General features: G+C 35.0%; 6 protein-coding genes and 3 long non-coding RNA genes across 10 annotated transcripts; 5 read left to right on the top strand and 4 right to left on the bottom strand.

Annotated features, from left to right (window-relative positions):
* Positions 1 to 267: 267 nt before the first annotated feature.
* On the bottom strand, positions 268 to 1,919 carry LOC111829452. Its single transcript, XM_023778535.1, has 4 exons — positions 1,731 to 1,919; positions 1,540 to 1,631; positions 1,199 to 1,287; positions 268 to 654 (listed from the first exon to the last, which is right to left on the bottom strand). Exons 1-4 carry the CDS (start codon positions 1,917 to 1,919, stop codon positions 608 to 610), a joined length of 417 nt encoding a protein of 138 aa, XP_023634303.1. The 3' UTR covers positions 268 to 607.
* A 1,814-nt stretch (positions 1,920 to 3,733) lies between these two features.
* LOC17880827 (CCR4-NOT transcription complex subunit 10) lies at positions 3,734 to 7,912 on the top strand. The gene is made up of 6 exons (XM_006282502.2): positions 3,734 to 4,055; positions 4,432 to 4,518; positions 4,820 to 4,936; positions 5,031 to 5,117; positions 5,202 to 5,273; positions 5,795 to 7,912. The coding sequence occupies exons 1-6, from the start codon at positions 3,861 to 3,863 to the stop codon at positions 7,598 to 7,600; spliced, it is 2,364 nt and encodes a 787-aa protein (XP_006282564.1). The 5' UTR covers positions 3,734 to 3,860; the 3' UTR covers positions 7,601 to 7,912.
* Positions 7,913 to 8,584: 672 nt separating this feature from the next.
* Positions 8,585 to 11,362, top strand: LOC17878066 (uncharacterized membrane protein C776.05). Its single transcript, XM_006283857.2, has 8 exons — positions 8,585 to 8,824; positions 8,919 to 9,038; positions 9,147 to 9,204; positions 9,299 to 9,399; positions 9,495 to 9,590; positions 9,683 to 9,776; positions 10,118 to 10,355; positions 10,819 to 11,362. Exons 1-8 carry the CDS (start codon positions 8,732 to 8,734, stop codon positions 11,165 to 11,167), a joined length of 1,149 nt encoding a protein of 382 aa, XP_006283919.1. The 5' UTR covers positions 8,585 to 8,731; the 3' UTR covers positions 11,168 to 11,362.
* A 469-nt stretch (positions 11,363 to 11,831) lies between these two features.
* Positions 11,832 to 12,638, bottom strand: LOC111829634. The gene is made up of 2 exons (XR_002833011.1): positions 12,555 to 12,638; positions 11,832 to 12,137 (listed from the first exon to the last, which is right to left on the bottom strand). It is a non-coding gene; the product is annotated as an uncharacterized LOC111829634 (long non-coding RNA).
* Positions 12,639 to 12,851: 213 nt separating this feature from the next.
* Positions 12,852 to 13,400, top strand: LOC111829734. The gene is made up of 2 exons (XR_002833091.1): positions 12,852 to 12,928; positions 13,086 to 13,400. It is a non-coding gene; the product is annotated as an uncharacterized LOC111829734 (long non-coding RNA).
* A 1,199-nt stretch (positions 13,401 to 14,599) lies between these two features.
* Positions 14,600 to 15,229, bottom strand: LOC111829740. The gene is made up of 2 exons (XR_002833097.1): positions 15,174 to 15,229; positions 14,600 to 14,850 (listed from the first exon to the last, which is right to left on the bottom strand). It is a non-coding gene; the product is annotated as an uncharacterized LOC111829740 (long non-coding RNA).
* Positions 15,230 to 15,745: 516 nt separating this feature from the next.
* Positions 15,746 to 17,725, top strand: LOC17880086 (protein MIS12 homolog). The gene is made up of 7 exons (XM_006284374.2): positions 15,746 to 15,936; positions 16,023 to 16,086; positions 16,157 to 16,276; positions 16,368 to 16,472; positions 16,569 to 16,707; positions 17,317 to 17,448; positions 17,540 to 17,725. Exons 1-7 carry the CDS (start codon positions 15,815 to 15,817, stop codon positions 17,590 to 17,592), a joined length of 735 nt encoding a protein of 244 aa, XP_006284436.1. The 5' UTR covers positions 15,746 to 15,814; the 3' UTR covers positions 17,593 to 17,725.
* Positions 17,726 to 17,970: 245 nt separating this feature from the next.
* LOC17880078 (40S ribosomal protein S3-3) lies at positions 17,971 to 19,817 on the bottom strand. The gene is made up of 6 exons (XM_006284360.2): positions 19,730 to 19,817; positions 19,492 to 19,639; positions 19,229 to 19,400; positions 18,660 to 18,714; positions 18,449 to 18,580; positions 17,971 to 18,321 (listed from the first exon to the last, which is right to left on the bottom strand). Exons 1-6 carry the CDS (start codon positions 19,757 to 19,759, stop codon positions 18,112 to 18,114), a joined length of 747 nt encoding a protein of 248 aa, XP_006284422.1. The 5' UTR covers positions 19,760 to 19,817; the 3' UTR covers positions 17,971 to 18,111.
* A 1,601-nt stretch (positions 19,818 to 21,418) lies between these two features.
* On the top strand, positions 21,419 to 22,616 carry LOC17877391 (transcription factor TT2). 2 transcript variants are annotated; one of them, XM_006282771.2, is made up of 3 exons: positions 21,419 to 21,599; positions 21,683 to 21,812; positions 21,895 to 22,616. In XM_006282771.2, the coding sequence occupies exons 1-3, from the start codon at positions 21,458 to 21,460 to the stop codon at positions 22,412 to 22,414; spliced, it is 792 nt and encodes a 263-aa protein (XP_006282833.1). In that variant the 5' UTR covers positions 21,419 to 21,457; the 3' UTR covers positions 22,415 to 22,616. The 2 variants fall into 2 exon arrangements, with proteins under 2 accessions (XP_006282833.1, XP_023634168.1); XM_023778400.1 differs by having other exon boundaries at positions 21,419 to 21,569.
* Positions 22,617 to 23,460: the final 844 nt, after the last annotated feature.

A 23,460-nucleotide genomic window follows, 5' to 3' on the forward strand; every position in this document is an offset into this window, starting at 1 on the left:
TATTTGATTCATAAGATTAAAGTGTATGATTTTTAAGATTAAAGTGTTATATATTTTATATATAAGTTTTTTATGTTAAAGTATTAAGCAAATCAAATGTTTTCCTCTTAATCAAATGTTAAATATTCAAAAATACTTTTATATACAAAAGTTTATTTTAAGTGAATAATAGGTAATTTTTGAATATATAATATATGTTTATATTAGTATAGTATATATAATTGATTTAGTTAAAAATGGAGAATTCTTTCTGATTTCCAAGATATAATGTCCACAATTAAAAAAATGTGATAATGGCTACAGTGGGATTACATAATTTCATCAGAATTTTATAATGTCCACCACCTTTGTCACCGTCACCACCACCCCACCTCCTTACAACCATCACTCCCACCTCCCAACCACCAGCCACCACCACCATCTCCGGCGACCGACCACCATTACCGCAGGTGGACAGCCATTATCAACTCCTGTCACCATCGCCACCACCACCTTCATCACCGTCACCACCACCATCGGTCACCACTACTTGCGATCACTGGCCACCACCTCCGTTCACCGTCACCTCTGGCCGCCGGCCACCATCACTTCTGGCTGTTGGCCACCATCACCGTCGATCACCACTGGTCACCACCACCCTAGAACCACCCACCACTATCACCAACCAATCACAACTCCAAAATTGTAATTTTCTCACGGGAATATTGTGGGCTCTGCCCTTTTCTAAACTCAAAAATGTTAAACTGCCATTATCAAAAACATTTTTCAAAACGTGCCACATTAGGGAGTGATTGGACGATTTTGCCCTCAGCCTTGGAAAATGAAACTTAGCACTTTTATGTTCGAAAATAGTAAGGATGGGACGTTATTTAAGGCACCAGCAGTGGGCATTAATGGCTGGGATGTAGCCTAATATCCTATGGGTAATAGATTAAGTAGGTGATTAGAGAGGTTGTAAAGCAGTTCTGGTTTGGCATGGAGGACAAGTAGTGTAGAGCAGTGATTTTCGAGTTCTTGGTGGTGAAGAAGCAAGAAGGAGCAGAGATTCAATTTATTGTAACTTAATCGCGACGGACAAGATAGAGTGAGGATAGACATGTATTTCGATAGACAATCTATAAAATGATATCAAAAATAGTTGAACGAGTAAGTATTATATGATGGACAAAATATATAAAGTAGTCCATAGAAAACTCACTTTGACATATTCCAAGAGACAACTCCGATGCATGTCCTCTAACATGTGGTGAGTAAGATTTGTACTCCAACAAGGTTTGTCTAGGCTTTCTTAAATCGGTGAAGGACAAACACAAAAAGACGAGTTAGAAGAAGATATGGACAACTGTGTTGATGGCCATATTGGGTGCAGTAGGTCTAGTCTATCAAAACTAACATTGAAAGTTTTGAGAGACAACTCTTATTTGGGTACCGAAACCAGGAGTTTGGTCCTCCACCACAGACGTTCTATAGAATGACATAAATAAAGTTATATATGATGGAAAAAATATAAAAAGTAGATATGGTCCATCGAAAGCTTACTTTGATGGTTCTGAGGGACTTCTCCACTGCATGTCCTCCGACGTGGGGTGAGTAGGCGGTACTCCGGCAAGGATTTCATAAGCTTTCTTAAACTGATGAAGGACAAACACAAAAAGATAAGTAGTAAACTATATGGACAATTGTGTTGATGGACATGTTAGGTGCAGTAGATCTGGTCCATCGAAACTTACATTGAGGAATTCCGAGAATAAATTTTGTTTGGATATCGAGCCGAGAGGATCTCCGCCGTCTAGAGATCTGGAATGATCATCTCCGTGTTCACCGTCTTCAATATCAAAATATTGAACTAGATCAAAAGTAAAACATGGTGGGAGAATTTGTGAACTGAAAAAATTGTTTAGTATGAGTTGTTTGTTCATTAGAGAAAATTGTATATCTGTAGAATGTGAACAGTCAAATCTGGGGAAGAAAACCCCTGAAACGTCGCAGGAAAAAATAAACCAACCCAGCTTTTTACTCTGCACAAGAATCAATACTATAAGGGTAAAATTGTCTTTTTGGCCCTTATGGCAGGCGGGAGAAGACATTAGAGAAAGTGACAATGCTTACAATTTTGGTTACTGTACAGGGCATAGGATATAATTTTCTCTTTTCTCTAGCGCTAATCCTATTTTTCTAATTTTTTCAAACAATGTGCTATATTCTTTATTTTGATATCTCAAATGAATATTCACCTAATTCACCCAAAGAAAATGTCAATAGTAAAAAAAAAAAAAAAAAATCTCAGAAAATGTTGGCATCGTCGAAGGAGATGGGTTTTTCCAAAAGAAAAAAGATTATATAAATATATTTTTTATTGAGATTTAGGCTTTTTTTGGTAAAGTTGTAATTTTATTTCCATAACAATAAAGTTGAGGGTACAATTGAGTATTTTCCTATTCTAAAACCTACTATACCAAGTTTTTTAAAAAAAAAGCATAAACAGACAAAGTTGAAAAAATATCCTTTTAAATCAATAATCCTTTTTTTGTTATCTTTATAAATTAAAGTTTTTAATTTTATTTCCATAAAAATCAAATTAAGTGGCCGATTGGTTGAGTGCTTTCAAAATATTTAAAGCCTTTACAACAATTATTTTGCCAATCAAACTTTTGGCTTTTTTTTTTTAAGCATTGACCGTCACTTTTATTTTTCTCTTCTTTGTTATCTCATTTTTTTAGAAGCGTCAAAAATCTGACTTTAAAATCTAAACAATTAAAAACTATTTATTTTTTACATCCCCATTACATTAAAAAAATTCTAAAAGTTTATAAATATATTTTATTTTTACAAATTAATTATTCTCATTTTTTCTTGTTCTTTTAAGATCCATTTCAATAATAATCAGTTTTATTTTCATCATCATTAATAATGATGATGTAAAAGAGTTATGAAATTTATGTTTATATGTTTATATGTTTATATAGGGAGTAACAGTCAAAACAATGCATTAATTAATGTTTAACATATTGCTTTTATAAACAAAAAACATTTGAAATAGTTTTAAAACACCATTATTATTTGTCATAATTATCTATGAAGAATCAATCACCAAAAAGAATAATAATAAAAATTAAAACCACACTTTATATTTATTATATTTATATTTATCATTTCTAACATAATTTATATTTATTATTAATATAAAATAGTAATAATAAAAATAACAGCCACGACTTTAAAAGTGGTACATTACCAATCAGATTTTAACAGTAAAAGTTTTTACAGCCAAAACATATACAGCCAAATTCTTTGCAACTAAAATTTTAAAGTCAAAGTACCTACCGCCAAAAGTAATCGTAGTTACCAATCGGAATACATACAAACTTAAAAAAAAAGATATATATGGACATATTGATTAACAAAATTCCTTTTACATCAAATATCCCATAAATTTTGATTTCTAAAAGAATCTTTTTTTAACCAGAATAAAATATTTTTCTAAAACTAGATAAATCTGAAACTGTAATGTTTTAAACTAACCGGAACCAAATATCGAATTGTCATTTAGTCATCATCACTAAAACCTGAAACCAAGTAAAACCGTGGATAGGTTCAGCACTCTATCGATCCAACTCGGCTTAACTCAGCCCAACTAGGCCCAACTCGGTTTAACTCAGCCCAACACGGCCCAACTACGTTTCACCATCTCTCTCATGTCTGCGCGTGGATATTCTCAGCGAAAAGTGTATCTCCTCCTTCCTCTCTACTCCAAAAAAAATTCACTTCGCTAGGGTTTTCGATTTCGTCTATTTCTTCAATTCTAATCGATTCAGAAACCCAAAAATCTGGTGTAAACAGTCTCTCGTTTTGATCTTTCAATGGATTCTCGAGATTCGTTGTCAGCTGTATCATCCGACGCCGCGAGAGATGCGTCGTCACTCTCCGAAGACGCCGTTCTCTCTGTTACCTCTACACTCGCTAAGTCCGCTTTATCTTGCTTCCAATCTGGGGATTTCGAAGAATGTATCGACATTTTGATTCAGCTCGATCAGAAGAAGCATAACGATCCTAAGGTTCGCTTTTTTTTTTTTTTTTGGATACAATAGTTCTGATGAAGTTTGGATTTGCCTTATAATTATGCTTGTTTTGATTCATATATGCTTAGATCGGTATTAGGTAAAAAAAAGATTTTGGTTTGACTTGATGAACAGTTTACTAAGTTTAGATCTGACTTGTCCCAAGTTATTTGATTTACTCAATTGTGAGGTAGAGGTAGGCTTTTAGCTTTGTATCCATCTGATATTACAGTGGAAAGCCTTCATTTTGGTAATACAAGTCATTTGTGGATGAACATTGTAGATTTAGAAACTGCTTTATAGAGAATTTTGAAATAATTAAGTTCCGAGAAGGCCATGGCTTATGACTTGTTTTGTTTATTTGATTGAGCAGGTTCTACACAATATGGCAATTGCAGAGTACTTCAAGGGTGGTTGCTCGAAATCCAAGAAATTGCTGGAAGAGCTTAACTGTGTCAAGGTATTGTGTTTGCACTTCTGCTTAGGATCCGTCTACTCACCCGAGTTTTTTAGGTTTTTTCGTAGTTCAGCTGCAAAAGTTATCTATCACAGATTCTGTTCTGCAATTTTTGTATTCCATGAGAACAAGAATATGTTTTCTAATTGGAGTTCTCGTTTATTTTTCTTGTCTCTTCTTGTTGTTGTCCCTGGATTGGACCAGTACATATTAGGAAAAAACATACTGGAGAAAGAAATGTTTTATTAGCAGTCTTTATGTTGATCTCTTTGTCATGATTTCTTCATCTCTTCTATATCTTCAGAAACAGAGTGAAGAACTTGCTTCTGCAGCAAGAGAACAAGTGGAAGCTGTAAACCCTGGAACTAACGCATCTGTGTCAAAGTATCAATATGATACTACATTAACAATTCTCAACATTGTATGTTCTTATGTATTTCCATGTCTTTTTGAGTCTCAGCTATACCATTCGCATTTTTGAAGTTTTAGTATTGACTTTCATTGGTCTCCTGCAGGCAGTTACCTGGTTTCATATGCATCAGTATGCAAAATCTTCATCCATTCTAGAACCTTTGTTTCAAAATATTGAGCCGCTAGATGAGGTACGTATCCATCTCTTCTTTCTGTTCTACTTTGTTAAAACTGGCCTACTGGCTCTAATTAGACAACATGCTATTTATATGCAGACAATCGCACTTCAAATCTGTTTCTTGTTGCTGGATATTGCACTGGCTTGCCGTGATGCTGTTAAATTTCTGGTAAGAATTGTTTGTACTGGTTTCAAGGCCTAGAAATATACTCCAACTGATCTCTTTTGCTAGTGGAAAATTCAACCAATATTTTAGAGCTGTAGTGTAAAGTTTCTGAACTGAAATGTACTTGTTTTCTATCTCTACAGTATTCTTTTGTTCGGAGTGCTATAGTATTCTTTTGTTAGATGTGCCTTTTCTGTTAGAATTTTATACATGTCTGCAAGGTCCAATACGGTTATGATCAACAAATATGATAAATCTTTAAACTGCCATGAGAAACTCGAAACCAGCTGGTGTCCAATTTTTTACTAGAAAACAGGCAATCGTTGACAGATGATTCTATGTAGGTATAGTCTGATAGGGAAGGTTGGACTATTAGCTCGGTGTTAGGAATTGTGTCTTCACTTTGTATGCTATGCTGTGGCATTGTTGAATGAATTTTGCATTCATCAGTTAATATTCTCATTTGCATGGAGTCTCTCTGTAGATATTTCTATATCTCTGTATCTTACAAGTATTATGTACAGGCTGTGTTTGACTATATGGACAAAGCTTTTTGTGTTGGTTTTGGAAGTCATGAAGAAAATGGTACAATGCAACTTTCTTCCAATCAGGTATCAAAGACATCTTCTCTCCTGAGCAGCTCGGTGGTTTCAGATACTTTGAAGTCCGACTTAACAGCCGCCGAAAGTAGTTTGTGCGAGGAAACTCTTGATTATGACAATATGCTAGCAGAAATGGAGGCAGAGAAACGAATGAAGCCTGTCGGCCACATTCCAGCAAACAATATTCTCAAGACATTAAGCGAAAGGTCATTCTCGACTGCTGATCTGAAACTCGAGTTGCAACTTTACAAGGTCCGATTTTTGCTTCTTACCAGAAACTTGAAACTGGCGAAGCGTGAAGTTAAACATGCAATGAACATTGCTCAGAAAAGGGACTCTTCTATGGCTCTCCTCTTGAAATCCCAGCTTGAGTATGCTCATGGGAATCATCAAAAGGCTATGAAGCTTCTGGTGGTCTCTGGTATTCAAAAAGAAGCAGGGACTTCAGGAATCTTCGACAACAACCTTGGTTGCATATACTATCAGCTTGGAAAGTATGAAGCTTCCTCTCGGTTATTTGCAAAAGCTCTAAGGAGCTGTTCATCACTTCGAAACAAGAAACCAGTGAAGATGTTTTCTCTCTCACAGGATAAGTCTTTGTTAATCACCTACAACATGGGTTTGCTTTATTTGGCGCGTGGGGAGCCTCTACTTGCTGCTCAATGTTTCCAGAAGGCAAGTGTAGTTTTCTGCAGACAACCCCTCATTTGGCTCCGTTTAGCTGAATGCTGTATAATGGCTTTACAAAAGGGCCTTTTGGAAGAGAGAAACACTTCTTTGGATAGATCAGAAATCAGAGCCAATGTAGTTGGGAAAGGGAAGTGGAGAAAACTTTTGATTGAAGAAAATGGACATGTGGAACATGCTGGTAGTACTCAGTGCCGAAAGCTTTCGTTACCACTGGCACGGGCCTGTCTCTCAAATGGTATATATCTGCTCAATGAGTCTCTCTTGAGTGATTCTAAATCAGATCTTCAATCGACATTATCCGTGGGGACGAATGAGACCCAAGAAGCATCATCCGCTGATCATGGGGATGCTAACACGAACTCAGACTTGAAAGAGACAAAAGGAGGAATGAACCAGGACATAATCCAAAACTCCCTCTCTGCTTTCAAGGATGTTCAAAGTAGAGAAAAGCAATTGCTTAAACAGGCACTGCTTGCCAATACGGCATATGTTGAACTGGAGTTGGAGGATCCTATCAAAGCCTTGTCGGCTGCTAATTCACTCTTGCAACTTCCTGATTGTTCAAAGATTTATGTTTTCTTAGGCCATATTTATGCAGCAGAGGCCCTCTGCTTGCTCAACCGTCCTGTTGAAGCTGGCGCACATTTATCTGCCTATCTAGTTGGACAGGATGATTTTAAATTGCCATATGCTCAAGAAGACTTTGACCAGTGGCGTATGCACACAAGCTCTGAATGTGAAGAGACATCGGACTCGCCAACTGGAAACACCCGGGATTCTGTTTTCCTAAAGCCCGAAGAAGCTCGTGGAGCACTTTTTGCAGACCTTGCAGCGCTACTTGCCACACAAGGACATCATGAACAGGCCAAACACATGATAACAAACGCATTAACTCTCTTACCAAACAACGTACAAGCGACAGTTACAGCAATCTACATCGACCTCATGTTGGGTAGGTCACAAGACGCCATTACTCGGTTAAAACAGTGTACCCGTGTGAGCTTTGTTCCAGGCAGATTGGAAGTGAGAGCCTCGTAGAAGAAGATAACATACTCTTAAAAACGGTATGGTTTTTTCTTATTTTCAAATCCAAGCTTTAGAAAATTAGATCGTTCTATAAATATATCAGAGAATAAGCTTTTGTACAAGTTTTTATTTTATTTTTTTGTCCTTGTATTCTTGACTTAGATTTTGGATCGTCAGAGGGGTTAGTCTATTTCTTGTTCATGAACGAACAACATAAGATTTGGTAGAAGAACAAAACACAAGTTTTTTCTTTTTTTTTTGTACCTTGTTTAATTTTGTTTCAGAACAAAACCCTTTAATTCAATTTACTTTGGGTTTAGCTTTTGAATCTTTGTAACTTGTTGGGAAAGCAAAATTAGCTTTTGTGAACATGTGAAACCTTGTGCAGAACAAAATGTCCCCTTTCATTTTAATAATGGAGAAGGTAAAGAAGAAGCTTGGAGACCCAACAATACACGTGTCAGTATAAGCTTGAAGAAGAACCTAGAAGTTTTAAACTTCGACACGTGTCATCTTTTCAGTGTCTTAGAAAAAGTTGTTAATTTTAATAATCACACAAAAGTCAGATTTTATTTCCATCTAAAGTAAAGAATTAATGTTCCCAAAGACAAATATGACTCCAAAGGGAATATATTAATTAATAATGGATTTTATGAACTTATCATTATGACTAAAAAATTCAATAATTTAAGTGTTTTTCTTTTAATTCTTGATTTATTATTATTGTAAATTATGATAACAGTAACAATAACAATTCTATTACAAACAATTTTCACCTATCCTATTAAATTTATTACAGATTATATCATTTTTTTACGATACCTTATTTTTTATCTGTATAATCACAGCAAACAGTTTTAATTGTGCATTGTTGTAAATCATATGTAAGTTTATTTTTTTAGTCTGTAAATTAATAAATCGTATTATCCGAGCGTCGAATCCCAAACCTTTTGGTGTAGAAACTTTAAACCACTTTGGTCAACCACCACTAGACCGAAGAAGATTCCACAAGTGTTTAATAAATGATTTCGGGTTTTTTTTAATATTATTTTGTTTTTTATTCCGATTAAAGTAAAAATCTATGTTTTCAGATTCTCTATAGAACGACAAAAAAGCTTCTTCAAGCAATCTTAGACCACAATAATGGCGAACAACGAAGAACTCTATGAAAATTCAAACTCTAATGGAATAGACTCCTTCGATGCTGTAAAACAACGATTCAAGGATCGATCAAAGGTTTCTTGAGAAAAATTTGATTTTCACCAATTTGATTTTTTCGATTTTTGACTTCTGTGCCATTTTTTTTTTTTTTTTTTGTGGTAATGAATAGAAAGTTGTTCAGACAAGAGAGTTGTTGTCTAAACAAGCGGTGCAAACGCGTGAGATCTTATCGAAACAAGCCGTCAAGATCGCTAAACAAGCCGAAGAACATGAGAGATTCATCAATAAGGTTTTATATATCTTTTTACTTTTCTTGTATTCATTTTGTTTGATTTATAACCAAATCAATCATGTTTTGGTTTTGAAAACAATGTTTGTTCTGTAATGTTTTTTAAAGGTGACACATCTCGTTGGTGTGCTTGGATTTGGAGGTTTTTGTTTCCTACTTGGTGCAAGTGAGTTTATAATCAAGAAAAAGTTTGATTTTTGATGTTTTTGGTTTTGTTGTTTTGAGAATTAAAGATTGATGAATGTTTTGGTGATTCTCAGGGCCTCAGGATATACCTTTAGTGTATTGCTTGTTCTATGTGATCTTTGTTCCTCTGAGATGGATTTATTACAGGTTTAAGAAATGGCATTATTATCTTCTGGTAATGTCTCTCTCTTTTACATACTTTACACACCCTTTTGAAGTTTCTTGAATTAAGAAACTGTATACTTAAAAAACTAATTGTGGATTTGATAGGACTTCTGCTACTATGCCAACACAATCTTCTTGGTTGATCTTCTTTTGTATCCTAAGAATGAAAAGCTTTTCATGGTTTGCTTTTCCTTTGCAGAGGTATGCTTTTTTTTGGTAATTACATGTATTAAGATAGTTTTGTGTCATTGTGTGTGCTGATTTGTGTCAATTGGTTGTGTATTTTGCTGCAGGGACCGTTGGCGTGGGCAATTATTGTCTGGCGTTGCAGTCTTGTGTTCAGTTCGCCGGATAAGATTGTTAGTGTTCTTATACATCTCTTACCTGGTGAGTTTTATAATCTTCTTATTACTCTTCAGTGTTGACAAAGAAATGTTGGAGATTCATGTTGCTAAAGTTGTTGGCAATGATTCAAAATATTGGATCTTGTTTAGTATTTTGTATCCTGTTCTTCAGATAGACGTGATCACATGGTTCTCTGTTGCATATTTTGGATAAGATTTGATTACGCAGTAAAAGCCATGAGTAATGCAAGACTTATTGAAGCTTATATGCTCTCTCTCTCCTTTGATTACGCAGTAAAAGCCATGAGTAATGCAAGACTTATTGAAGCTTATATGCTCTCTCTCTCCTTTGATTATTTAGACTTGTAATGACTTTGGTTTCAGGGCTCGTGTTCTTCACGATTAGATGGTGGAATCCAGCGACCTTTGCAGCGATGCACCCTGTAGGCACTGATCGTAGGGTTTCATGGCCTTATGTGGAAGACAAAGCTTACCTTTTTACATGGCTGTTTCTCATCCCCTTGGTCGTTTATACTCTTTGGCAAGTGCTCTATTTTCTAATTGTCAATGTCCTGCGTAGGCAAAGGCTCCTGAGAGATCCTGAAGTTATGACTTCTTACAGGTACCATTGCTGCAACATCTATCTATCTTGTATTTAGACCCCTCAGATTGGCAGTATTTTAATGTTCTGCTCACAGTTAAATGCTATAGTTCCAAACTTCATGTAGCTCATTTGGCTACTTAGTATTAGTATCCTTAGAAATATCGCTTCTACGTTCTAGTTTGTATTATTCGGAATGGCAGAACTGTGCAAATGAAAAAATTTAACTGAATAGTAGCTCAGTTCTTCTGTTTGTCATGAATATTAAATCTAAGCATGTTATTTATTAATCATACCTTCTATGTTCTGAGACTATGTTGAATTGGTGATTGTTTATGTGTTTAAAATTGGTAGTATGTATGTATGTATCAAGCCATTTGTTAAATTGCAATTGAATGTTTCATGGCTAAAGACCACAACACAATGTAATGTGTTCTTACCATAGACTGAAACCTGTCCTGATGAAATCTTCTGGTCTGTGCAGAGAGCTGTCGAAGAAAGCTGAAAAGGCAAACAATAAGTTGTGGCAGCTGAGCGGTCTGCTAGGGGATCAAAACCGTATGTGGATGTACATCCTATTCCAGGCCATCTTCACGGTTGCAACCATGGCATTGACCGTACCAATCTTCATGTCTTATAGACTGCACGTGATCTTTCAAATCCTAAAGATTTCAGCGGCAGTGTGGAACGGAGGGAGCTTTTTACTAGAGGTAATGCCTCGGCAAGTGATCCAGAAAGAGAAGAAGAAGAAAGCAGAGATGCAGCCGATAGAGGAGCAAGTACCGCAACATGAACCTGTGACTCAGAATGAGCCAAAATCTACCGAAACATGATGATGGTGTTATAACAGAAAGGTACCTGTAAACATAAAGTTTTTCAGAATCATGATTGGTGTTTTTTTGTTCCTCCATGTTTTTGTTTTATAACAGTTTGTTTCTCTTGTTTGGTATTATACATCATTCTAAAAGCTTAATGTGAATGAACTTTGTAGTTTCCTTTTTCTATAGAAACTTGTAAGTTACTCTTTAGCCAAAGTTTTATTCTTGTTTTGCTGTTAGAAGACAACCTCTCTGATCATTCTGCCTTTAATTGCATTGTGAGAAATTTAACTTATACTCGTTTGTAATGTATTCGCGAAAAAAAGGAAAAATCTTTGAATTTCAGTAAAGTAGCTTGTCAAATTAGTTCTATTATATACTTTTCATGTACCACTCTTAACTATACCCAAAATCGAAAATTACACTATATACAGAGAACTAACAAGGTCGTTGTATTCCTAAGTCATCTTAAGTTAGGGTCTTAAAGGAACGATATATAGTATTGATAGCTAGACTTTAACTAACTCAAATAACTACAGTTAAGTCAGGTTTTGAAGTCGCGAGAGCTCTCTTTCGTTCAGCATGCGACTCCCTTCTCAAGGTTTCCTTAAGGACCGAGTGTTACGACACTCCTGGCGCAAGCATGGGAATTTAAAATTACATGTTTGCACTTTTCGACTATTAACCATTTATTCTTTAAATACCCAACAAAGGCAGATTACAAGTGAATGAACGGAGCTCAATAGTCCAAAATAAAAGCCCAAACATAAACCTATACAAGTGATACAGCAAAGCAAGAACCTAAGTTTACAATGAGACACGTACTAGACACGTGTTTTTACTTAAAGGTGCAGTGGGAAACAACTGATTCGAGGCCGTCTTTCCATCAGAGTTGAACCACCGATCAGAACCAAAAACTTTGATGGATTTTGATGGATTTCAACTTCTTACTATGAATTTCACCTAAGACCTTCTGCAGTTTTCTCTGAGAATGAGAAAAACAGAGACACTTGAATCTTCAAATCTATCAAACCTAGGAAACGCAATAAGATGAGAAATCAAACTAGTTGCAAAATTTTGCTCTCCTAATTAGTTCTTCACCAGCCACGAATTCCTCTCATCACAATTCATAAGCCCAAGGAGAAACCATAATCCAAAACCAATCAAACGACCTTCAGTAGAGGGTATGAAGATATACTCTCCTCGTGGATGGAATCGAGCAATTAAAGATTCAGAGTCTCTAAATCAAACCCTTAACTTTTTCCTCTTTCTAATTTGTACCACAAAAGGATTAACATCCGCAAAAGAAGAAGAGAAACAAAAAAACTAAAAAACTAAAAAAAAAAACCACAAAGACTCAGAAAAAGCTCGCACTTAGGCGAGAAAAACAAACCGGACTTACCTGGAAACAAAAAAAATCGACGACAGGTTTCGTCGGAAGAGATTACCAATATCTTTCGGACCAAAATCTTTGATGCCCTTTGACCTATATCCTTATTCTAATAAGGGTTTGACCAGAGGAAAAAATAATTAATTTATTTAAAAAAATCGAAAATGGGTGTAAATACCTAACCACCCTTACTAAAACCTAAAAATTACAGATCTAACCACATAAAATCCGAAAACCCATTTCACTTTTGGATATCCATCGGATCTTTCACCCTTTTGTCTTCTTCATCGATTGAAAAATCATAAAACTCTCAAATCCTAAGTGTTTGAAAAAATCAAAAATCACAAGCAGTTCGTCGAGTACAACTAAGGACAACTTGATTCTGGGTAAGTCAAAATCAATGATTCTTTGGCTATTTTATGTTAGATCCGCTTGGATGTTGTCGATTTAGGTGTTTTCGATTTGTTAATCTAATTTGGGGTTGTTGATTTTGTTTATTACTCAAGTGTGTTGTTAATTTGCGGTTATTTATTTTGTGTGAAGGATAAGAGAATGGTGCGTACAAAGAACACAAGCTTTAACAAAGAATCAGATCTAGTAGGTGAAATCGAAAAGGCAACAGATGCAATCGTAGAAGAAAATAGGACTCGTGGAGATGATTATGAAGAAACAGATTCAAATCCGAAATCAAATTCTGGGGATTCAACGATATGTACAACTTGGATAGAATAGTACAACTTGTGCGACCTCGGCATAGCTAGTTTATTTTCACTAAGAAATTGATTTATTTTATGTTGTGTTTTTGAATCATATTATATGTGAACTCTTTAGATATGTTTGTGGTTTGTTGTTTTTTTTTTTTGGATTGGTGTGTCTTTGAACTATTATGGTTTAGCTTAATGTTGTTTGTTAAGTTTCTGAGTCCATTTATAGGTAAACTAGGTACAACTGCATTGAAAAGATCAACTTGGTATAACTAGATACGAGTTGTACTATTACAAAATACAAGATTTACAACAATACAATACAATCCAAATACACGAATTAACTTCAAATTGCCAACAAAGTTAAGCCAATAGGGAAAATTACATTCATATCGTACGATAAGAAAAAGTTATACATAGTTGTACAATTACGAAGAACAGGTTATACTTAGTTGTACCATTACGAAGAACAAGTTATACTTAGTTGTACTACGAAGAACAAGTTATACTTTATTGTACGATATTCCCAGTCCTATCACAAGAAGAGAACCACAGAAATCCCACATAAGATTCCCGATGCTCCAGATTCGCAGCTCATTCTCATAAATAGCAAACCCAAAATAAAAGACGAAATCGCACCAACCCAGAAAGAAAGAAGGAGAAGAAGTGAAGAGAGTAAAAGGACAGTAAACCCTAGCTATACCCGATTCCCGATTCCCTTTTTGAATTTCAATAAAAATAAAAAAATAAAATAAAAAGACCAAACAACAAACACGTGATCCACATTAGACACGTGTAGCCGCCAAAATGCACTAGTTGTACCAAAGTTACAAGTTGTACTCGTTTTGGCAAGTTGTACTTTTTTATTTTTTTGTTCTAATTAGTTATACAATGTTTAAAAGAAATATTTTTAGTTGTACACATGATTTTAATTAATTGAGGTACATATACCACATGTACATGCATAAATATTTTTGAAAACATTTGTTTCTTAGCTTTTCTAATTATATGTTGTTTGCAATGAGAAAGTGACCCTTAATGTGTAAGGTATTTTTTGATAAACTTAGAATATGATGATATCTATAGTGAAATATAATAATAAAAATCATGATTCCTTATTTTATATATATATTGGATAACATGATGAAATTATTATTCAGTTCATATATATATTTATTAGGTTTTCTATATTTAATTCCAATTCATGTTTATTAAAAATTCAAATAAATCCTGATTATTTGATTAAATAAAATAAATCCTTATTTTAAATTATTTAAATATTTTTTAAATATAAGAATATAGATTTTTATTTAAATATATATATCAATTTAAATATCATTAAAACAAGTTGACTTAAGAAAGTCTGAAAATCAGATTCAAATTATTCAAGTTGTACCATAACAAAAACAAGTTGTACATAATTTTTCAAATAGGATATTACATCAAAATACAATCAATCAACTTCGGGAACCCTGACTCTCAAACTAGCTTGCGATGGTAGATTTCTTCTTTCTGCGTCCATGTTCTCCACTGCAGAATCTGTCTCCATTCTAAGAGATTGATGAACTTTATCTCTTGAATTCCACCAAAGAGTACCATTTGTACTACAAGTTTTATCATTATAGTTATACCAAGTTGTGCCCAAATAGTTATACCAAGTTCTACCAGTTGTACTACAACGCATACTACTGATTTTCGAATACATTCCTACGATTCAATTCGATTGAACTGTTACAATGCACACATTATGAAAAATAGTCGACCCAATTCGACTCATATCCCTAATTGACAATGAGGATAAGAAAAATCGGATCAAATCCAAATCTACAATGTTAATAGTTCAATAGGGAACAAATAAAATCCACAACAACTCTACTTCATGCCAACGAGTTTTGAATTTAACAATAGATATGAATAAGTGTATTACCTCAGTTGTTGGGTTGCTTCTCGTGTTGATGAGAGAGACGATGGAGTTAAACGGAGGAGGAGCTCGTCGATGGAGGATTGGGTCCGATGGTGGAGAGGGATGTGGTTGAAGAAGAGAGAAGATGATGGTGGAGTGGGGTCCGCGTCCATTTTCTTTTTCCTTTTTTATTTAAATTAAATCAATCAATAAGAGGGGTAAAATATGTCCTTTATTTAGTCAATATAAGTTAAGGGGTACTTAGAACATAGAAGGGTAGGAGAGTATATAGATTGTGTTCAAAGGGCACAGCAGATTTTAGTCCTTGTTCTCTCTTAAGAGGAAGCTCTAGTCACTAATTAAGTAATGTATAATTGCAATTAACTCGTTAAAGTTTGTATGTAACAAAAGTTTAAACTGTGCATGTCAAACAAAAATAATATTTTTTTTTAAACTGTCTACTTTTGGCAATTATTTTTGAAAAACGGTCAATTATCTGAATATACCCTAAAATTTTAATACAGCAGTCGGAAAAGAAAAAGAAAAGAAATTCAATAATTCATTTTCAAAAACACAGTTACTGAAATTCAAAAATTCTCCTCAAAAACTTGGCTTCTAATAATTCTCCCCCAAACTAGGGTTTACAAATCCGAGATTGTAAAAAAATGGAAGGCAGCAAAAGCGAAGCAGTGTTCGATTCAATGGATCTAAACCCTCAGCTTTTCATCAACGAAACCATCAACTCCATCGACTATTACCTCGACTCAGCCTTCGACTTCTATGCCCAGTTTCGTCAATCACTCTCTTACCCTCTCTCTCTCTCTCTCTCTATCCCCAAGCTTTTTTCTAATTAAGGGTTCTTACATTGTGCAGTGAAGCATCAAAATTTATCAAAATCAATGGATCTGATACAACAAAGTCCCAAGATTTATCAAACGTGAGTTGATTTCATATGATTTCTTTGTTCTGGCTAAGTTTTTTTTTTCTTACTCTTTGTCGCATTTTAGGGTATTGAACGTGTTCGTGGGTTGATTCAATCTGTTATGGACAAACGTATGGAGTTGTGGGAAGGTTATTGTGTTAAGTTCTGTTTTGCTGTTCCTGATGGGTTTGTTTTGCCCAAAAGTGTGAGTCTTTTATCTCCTTTTTTATTGTCTCTGTCTTGTTATCTCAGTATTTGTACTATTTGATTTGCTGAATCGTTTACTGTTCAATCAGGACGAGGAGGTTCCTGTTTACTCTGACCAGGGTAGACAAGATGGGTTATTATATGAGCAAGAGTTGGATTCACAATTGGATTCTTTAAGGCTTAAGCTTAGTTTGGTGAGACAAAACAGTTTTATGTGTTATACTTTTGATGTTTGGTCTTTTACATATTTGTGTCTTTTTGTTTTTTAAAGTGAGATGCGTTTGTTTTAGGTAGGAAAGAGGTCTGATGAACTCAACTCCGAGCTCCAGGCTTTGGAAAGGATTTCGGTGTCGAGGGAACGGTCTGTGAGGCTTGTTAATGAGGCTTTGGAGATTTATGATGAGTCTTCTGTTGATGAAATGTTCAAAGGTAATCCAGATGCGAACTTTATTTAGTCATTGAGATTTCTCAGTTCACTTCAATGGAATGAGTTTGATATGTTATATATATATTAGTTCTTGATGATCCTGCAACTGTTCTCCACTTAGCTTGTTAGTCATGAACATGACCAAAACGACATTTTGTACACTGCTAGCTAGTAATTTGAGTAATGTCTTGGTCTCACTTGTTTAGCCATTGGTATATTGAGGTCTCTTGATTCATTTTAATGGAATGAGTTGGTTATGTTATATATATATATTAGTTTTTGATGACCCTGATAACTGTTCTCTACTTAGCGTGTTAGTCATGAACACGACCAAATCGACATTATAATTCGCTTCTAGCTAGTATTTTGAGTAATGTCCTGCTCACTTAGATTGTAGATATGAAATCTCCTTAGTCCTTACCATCTTCTGGAGATATATTTCTGAACGTTTTTTGATGGGATTTACCTGATCTCGTTTATGATCTTATTATTTGGCATGTATTACCAGGTAGAGTTAGTCCATACATTTCTTTTCTCATGGAAACCGTTGTTTGATTGTTTCTAGCATATGATTAAGAGAGACTCTCATCTCAAATATTCGTTTTCTGCAGAGATGGCGAAAGTTGCATCTGAACTTCGTGCAGGGGTTGATAGACTGAAAACAAAAAGAATGAAAGCCAGTGAAAGCGCTAAAGTGGAGAGACTAAAGAACCATGGCAAAGAGTTTTCGGCAATGACTTTTGGTAACAAATTATAACATTGTGATGATATTACATAGTTATAATACTAAATGTTACCTGCTTATGATCTTCCTTAATGTTATGTGGTTCTCAGATGGAAAGCTTGAAGACCTCGAAAAGTTTCAGGCCGAGTTAAGGAAGATGTAAAAAAACCTTTGCAGGAAAACAAATTATGGTTTGTCAAAGATAATGGCTCTTAACTTGAATCTTTTTGTAAATGACTAACTTGGCATCTGCTCTTTAAAGACTACGTTGCTTTTAGGCTTACCAAAGTACCAAACAGTAACTTCTCCTGTTGTGTTCTAACTTACGAAATTACACCAAAACCAAAATATTAGGACAGAAAGAACCGAAGCTTTTCCTAGATAGCTCGACTCATAACATTCAACCAATTTGAAACGTACTCTAGACAAATGGTTTTGACTCTTGGGCAGTGTTTGCTAAGTGTTCAACTCGTTTCGATGCAACAACAAGATGTTATTGGTAACAACGATCAATTTTAATAAAGAAAAGAAGATGTCTATAGATCTTAAACATAACACTTATATCCTTGATGTAATTCAAACCCCAGAAACTTATATTAGAACATGAGAAAAAAACTAGTACTGTCCCAAAAAAAAGAACCATCCGCCGCATTGGGTACAAACCAGAAGGCAAAAAGGCTTTCTATGCAACTGGCATTGCTGGATAATCTGTGGTTGTTAATGGGGCTTCTGGCTGAAGAGCAGCCTGAGGAACAACCTGAGCAGGGGCGATGTGAACTTCTTCATCCTTTGGTGCATGGATGATCACAACATCAGGCAATGGTGTCTTAGGTCCTTGAATTCCCTTGGGGTCCCAGTCAAGCATGATCTTCACCTTGAGACCTAACACACCCTGCACATACGATTAACCAGACTCGGGTTACACAAGAGCTTTCTAGATATAATGTTGTTCAAGCAACAGGTTTCCGTGTTATATGTTTCTCATTACTAAGAAAGTTCAGACACTCAGAAGAACTGACCTGTCTAAGAAGAACATGCCTCACTGCAGAATCAATGTACTCCTTGGTTGGCTGACCTGAGGAAACCATGTAACCATCCATGAACTTCATCGACTTAGCACGTGCAGCACGGAGTTTTCCACTCACAATGACCTGCAAGCATTTGGTAAAACGATAAGAACACTGTAGAGGTATAGTAGACGAAAACGACAACAGTAAAGGTTTTACTCACTTCGCATCCTTTGGCTCCACTCTCCATAACAAACCTCAAAACACCATAGCAGGCCCTATAGAATAAAATATCACAGCAGTATTAACATTATAAGCTGAAGAGATGAATACATCAAAATCATATGTAGGATACTAATATCAAATTTAATAAACTGCGCTTGACAGGTTCAAGGACTTGAACACCTAAACAACTAGTTCAAAACGAATACTTATAGTGATAATCACAGGCAGTAAACAAAATTAACTCACTATACTACTTCTACAGGACGCAGCCAACACCTAGTCCAATACTGATGAACGGTCAGCAGCAAAACATGTTTACCAATACACAATATTCAAAACACAGTTTGTAAAACAATATTAGCTTAACTACACTAACATATAACCTACACACTATACCAAATAGTTAACACCAATTTGCCTCATACTCTAAGCCACATAGAAAAAGACATTAAACTGATACAAGATACTTCAATACATAAACAGATTCTTAGGCAGCAATCTGAATCAGTTAGCTAACAAATCAACACCTCAATGTTAGCTATAAAAGGATGCAGAAACGTGTCATACCTACGAACAGCAAGACCACCAAGAAGCTTGTAACGTAGAGACTCAGCCTGGGCAATAGCACAGAGACCTCTGTTGGTAACCTTCTCAGCATAAAGCTCAACACTGTCCTGAGGAAATTTGAATCTCTTCTGTACAAGAGATGTCAGCTCCCTAATCCTCCTGCCCTTCTCACCTAAAAGGAAACAGAGAATCATCATATCAATACCAAACTGATAGAAAAATCCAAATCTAAGCAAAGATTAAACGAAAATGAAGCAACATACCGAGAACGTTTTGAGTACGAGTGGCTCTAATGATGATCTCAGTACGCATAGGAGTGACACGAACCTCAACACCAGAGTAACCATCCTCAGCAAGCTCTCTGGTCAAAACCTCATTGAGCTCAGCGTAGAACACACCATCGGCTACGAACTACAAAAAAAATCAAAAACACATTTCAGTGTGAAGCTCAAAAACGATACACTGGTATATAGGAAGAGAAGGGTTGGATAAAGATTTCACCTTTCTCTTCTTGCTGATCTGGGTCGCCATGTTTGTCGCAAAGCTTCGGGTGGCTAGAGACTAAAACCCTAATTTCGGAGATGAGTGAAAGGAGTGAAATGATAAAATTTTGAGGATATATAAAGTCAAGAAGCAAAGCCCGGCCTTTTTAGGCCCATTTGTCTCGACCTTTATAGGCCCATTTATATGAAAACCAATGAGAAAGGAATAAAAATCAAATACTGTATGTAAATGATAGGTAACAAATATGTTTGTTGACAAAAAGAAAAAGCAATAAAAGTATAATTTATGTTGTAAATGTCAAGAGGTAATGTAAGAAAAATATGGTTAAATCAAAATTACAATATTATTTTTTGCGGATTCTATCATCACTATTCGCATAATAATTTACTTGGTTATCTCTTATATAAACGATACAATTCGATCGATGTAATTCACAATTTCATAACTCAAAGAAATAAAATATTTTGATGACAAAAAAAAAGAAGTATAATATTTATTTCTCGTTTCTTTTTTATTATTTACCGTCCCGTCTGAAGATATTAATAGGGAAAATTCCTAAAAAAACGTGCCCTATTTAATATTTGCCAGAAAAATACATGAACATTTTTCGTTGCCAGAAAAATACCAAACTAATTTATAGATGATAAAAAATACGTGAACTATTTCGATTTTCAGTTTCCCACATATTATGGTCACGATTTTCAACAAAACTAAGACAACATTAAACATTGTTACTATTACAATCTCGTGAAGAAGTTTCGTTCTTATCGTAGTCATAATCATAACAATATCTCTCTTTCTTTATATTTTAGCTCTATCTTCAATCTTTGTTTTCTTATAGTTAAGTTCTTGTTATGATTAGAAATTTAGGAAAAATGAAAAATAGGCAAACGATGTTTATGATTGTGTTAGTTTTGTTGAAAATCGTGATCATTATATGTGGGAAACTGGAAAATCGAAATAGTTCACGTATTTTTTATCATCTATAAATTAGTTTACGTATTTTCTGACAACGAAAAAATTTCATGCGTTTTTCTGGCAAATATTAAATAATTCATGTGTTTTTTGGGAATTTTCCCGATATTAATATGACTCTATTTTTTATATTTATATCCACCGTAAAACCAAACATTTATTTATAAAAATAAAAATTTATTTATATAAAAAACATTTTATTAATAGAAATTTAAAATATTTGTTTATTTAGATTAGTAATTCTAGGTTATGTCCTTTATATTTTTTGAACTAACTCCTAGCTAGCTTAGATCCTAAGTTCAATTGCTATTAGGCCATCTTGCTTGTGTTTCTGTTGTACATGTAAGATTCATATAAATTATCAACAAGAGTATAATGACATTATAACCGACTTTTCCCTATCGAAATGGAATAATGTAATATTTTTGTATTTATCTGAAAAATAAAACACTTTTCACATTTGCCTTATAAAAAAAAAAAAAATTGTTTCTAGATGTTATAATTCATAGTTAAAATCATCCGTAGAATTGATTTCACCAAATCTAATTAGTTTATTATTACATGGTGAGAAATTAAAAAGCATTAAAATTTCCAAAGTATGTGTGTGTGACAGAGGTTTTTGAAAGCGACTAGTGTACGGGCATTGCAACAACTCCCCTATAAAGAGATCACTCAGGGCTAAACACAAAAACAGAATCTAATTCGCAACACAACACTAAAGACAACATTGTACCAACCACAAGAGAGAGAATGGGAAAGAGAGGAACTAGTACTACTGTCAAGAGAGAAGAGTTAAACAGAGGAGCTTGGACTGATCATGAAGACAAGATCCTTAGAGATTACATCACTACTCATGGTGAAGGCAAGTGGAGTATTCTCCCTAACCAAGCTGGTACAAATCTATGAATCTATCTCTATGTGTATATGTCGTTACATCCTTCTATGTATAATTGTGTGTTTTGCATAACATAATAGGGCTGAAGAGGTGTGGCAAAAGCTGTAGACTCAGGTGGAAGAACTACTTAAGACCGGGGATAAAGCGCGGAAACATCTCATCTGATGAAGAAGAACTCATAATCCGTCTTCATAATCTTCTCGGAAACAGGTTTTTAATTCCATCAAATTGAACTTTCCTTTTTTTGTAGTAGAGTTATTTGGTAACGTGACATGTATGGTAATGAATGTAGATGGTCTTTGATAGCTGGGAGGCTTCCAGGCCGAACAGACAATGAAATAAAGAACCATTGGAACTCAAACCTACGCAAAAGACTTCCGAAAACTCAAACAAACCAACCGAAACGTACTAAAAATTCGATCAAGAACGAGAACAATGTCTGCGTTATACGTACAAAGGCGATTAGGTGCTCAAAGTCTCTTCTCTTCTCGGATCTATCTCTTCAGAAACAGACTAGTATCATCAGTCCAGTTCTTTTGAAAGATCAAGATATGGAACAAGGCGGTTCGTCTTCCTTGATGGGAGACCTCGAATTCGATTTCGATAAGATCCAGTCGGAGTTTCTCTTCCCGGACTTGATGGATTTTGATGGTTTGGACTGTGGAAACGTAACATCTCTTGTTTCATCTAATGAGATTTTGGGAGATTTGGTTCCTCATGGTCAAGGTAATCTCGATCTCAATAGACCTTTCACTTCTTATCATCATCAACATGGCGACGATGAAGATTGGCTCGGAGACTTCAACTGTTGATCAATCTTACCGCAAAAGAAAAAAAAATCTACGATTAAACGAATAATATACAGACAAAAGTATATGTGTACGTACTTGTCTGAACTCTTCTAATTTTCTAACTTACTAAGTGGGTTTTGTCTTTAAACGAATAAGTTATATATTACTGCAAAATACATACGACTTATTTAGTTATGAAAGATTTTATTTTGATTAATTAGTTTATGAATTGAGCCAATGATAGAGCTTTTATTAGAGTCTAACAACCGCGTAACCACCACCCTACCCATAAATATCTACTTGCGTTAATGTTATAAGATTGGTAATACGAATCCAAGTTTACAATTTTGTATAAACGAAATTTTCACTTTAATTGTATACAAAGTACATAGTCTATTTATAGGCAGGCAAAGTCATAAATGTAAAAGAACTTGTTCTTTTCATTTATGGAATCATCGTATAAATACAAATTCGTATTAGATGATTGTTCTAAGGACTTAGGCTGGCCTGCCCCCACCACCGCCTCATCCTCCAAACCCTCCTTTCAATAGTGTAGTCAGTCTCACTTGGGAAGGGTTCCTCAACTCCGCCTGAAACACCTCAAGAGTCTCTGCACTCGGGCTTGCTATCCCTCCATGGCTTGTCCTACATACACAATAAAACGGTTAAATTCCGCATCATACTCCCAAATCTACCGGCTCCCCTAAGCCAGCTCCAAAAGAAGTCTCTCCAACCGGTCTAATGCCTCCGGGAGAAAGCCGTATGGCGTTAAACTCCGCCACAAAGTCCACCCAGCTCATAAGCTTTATGTTTTCAAATTTTTTTCATTGTAATTTCATTCTATATATAATTGATTTTAGGCTTTGATTGGTAGCAGATGTAGGTTCTTTTCACAGCAGTTTTTGGGTCCATGGCACTTTTTTTACAGCAATGGTACTTTACATTTATTTTTCTAGTCTACAGCCACTTTAATATATTTTCCTTTTTTTGGGCTGTAGAAATGCTAAAAGATACAGCAGTAAGTTTTGGGCTAAAGAAGGCTGTAAAGACATTTATTTAAGTTATTT

Source organism: Capsella rubella, unplaced genomic scaffold, assembly GCF_000375325.1.
Source record: "Capsella rubella cultivar Monte Gargano unplaced genomic scaffold, Caprub1_0 scaffold_7, whole genome shotgun sequence".
Classification (NCBI taxonomy): domain Eukaryota; kingdom Viridiplantae; phylum Streptophyta; class Magnoliopsida; order Brassicales; family Brassicaceae; genus Capsella; species Capsella rubella.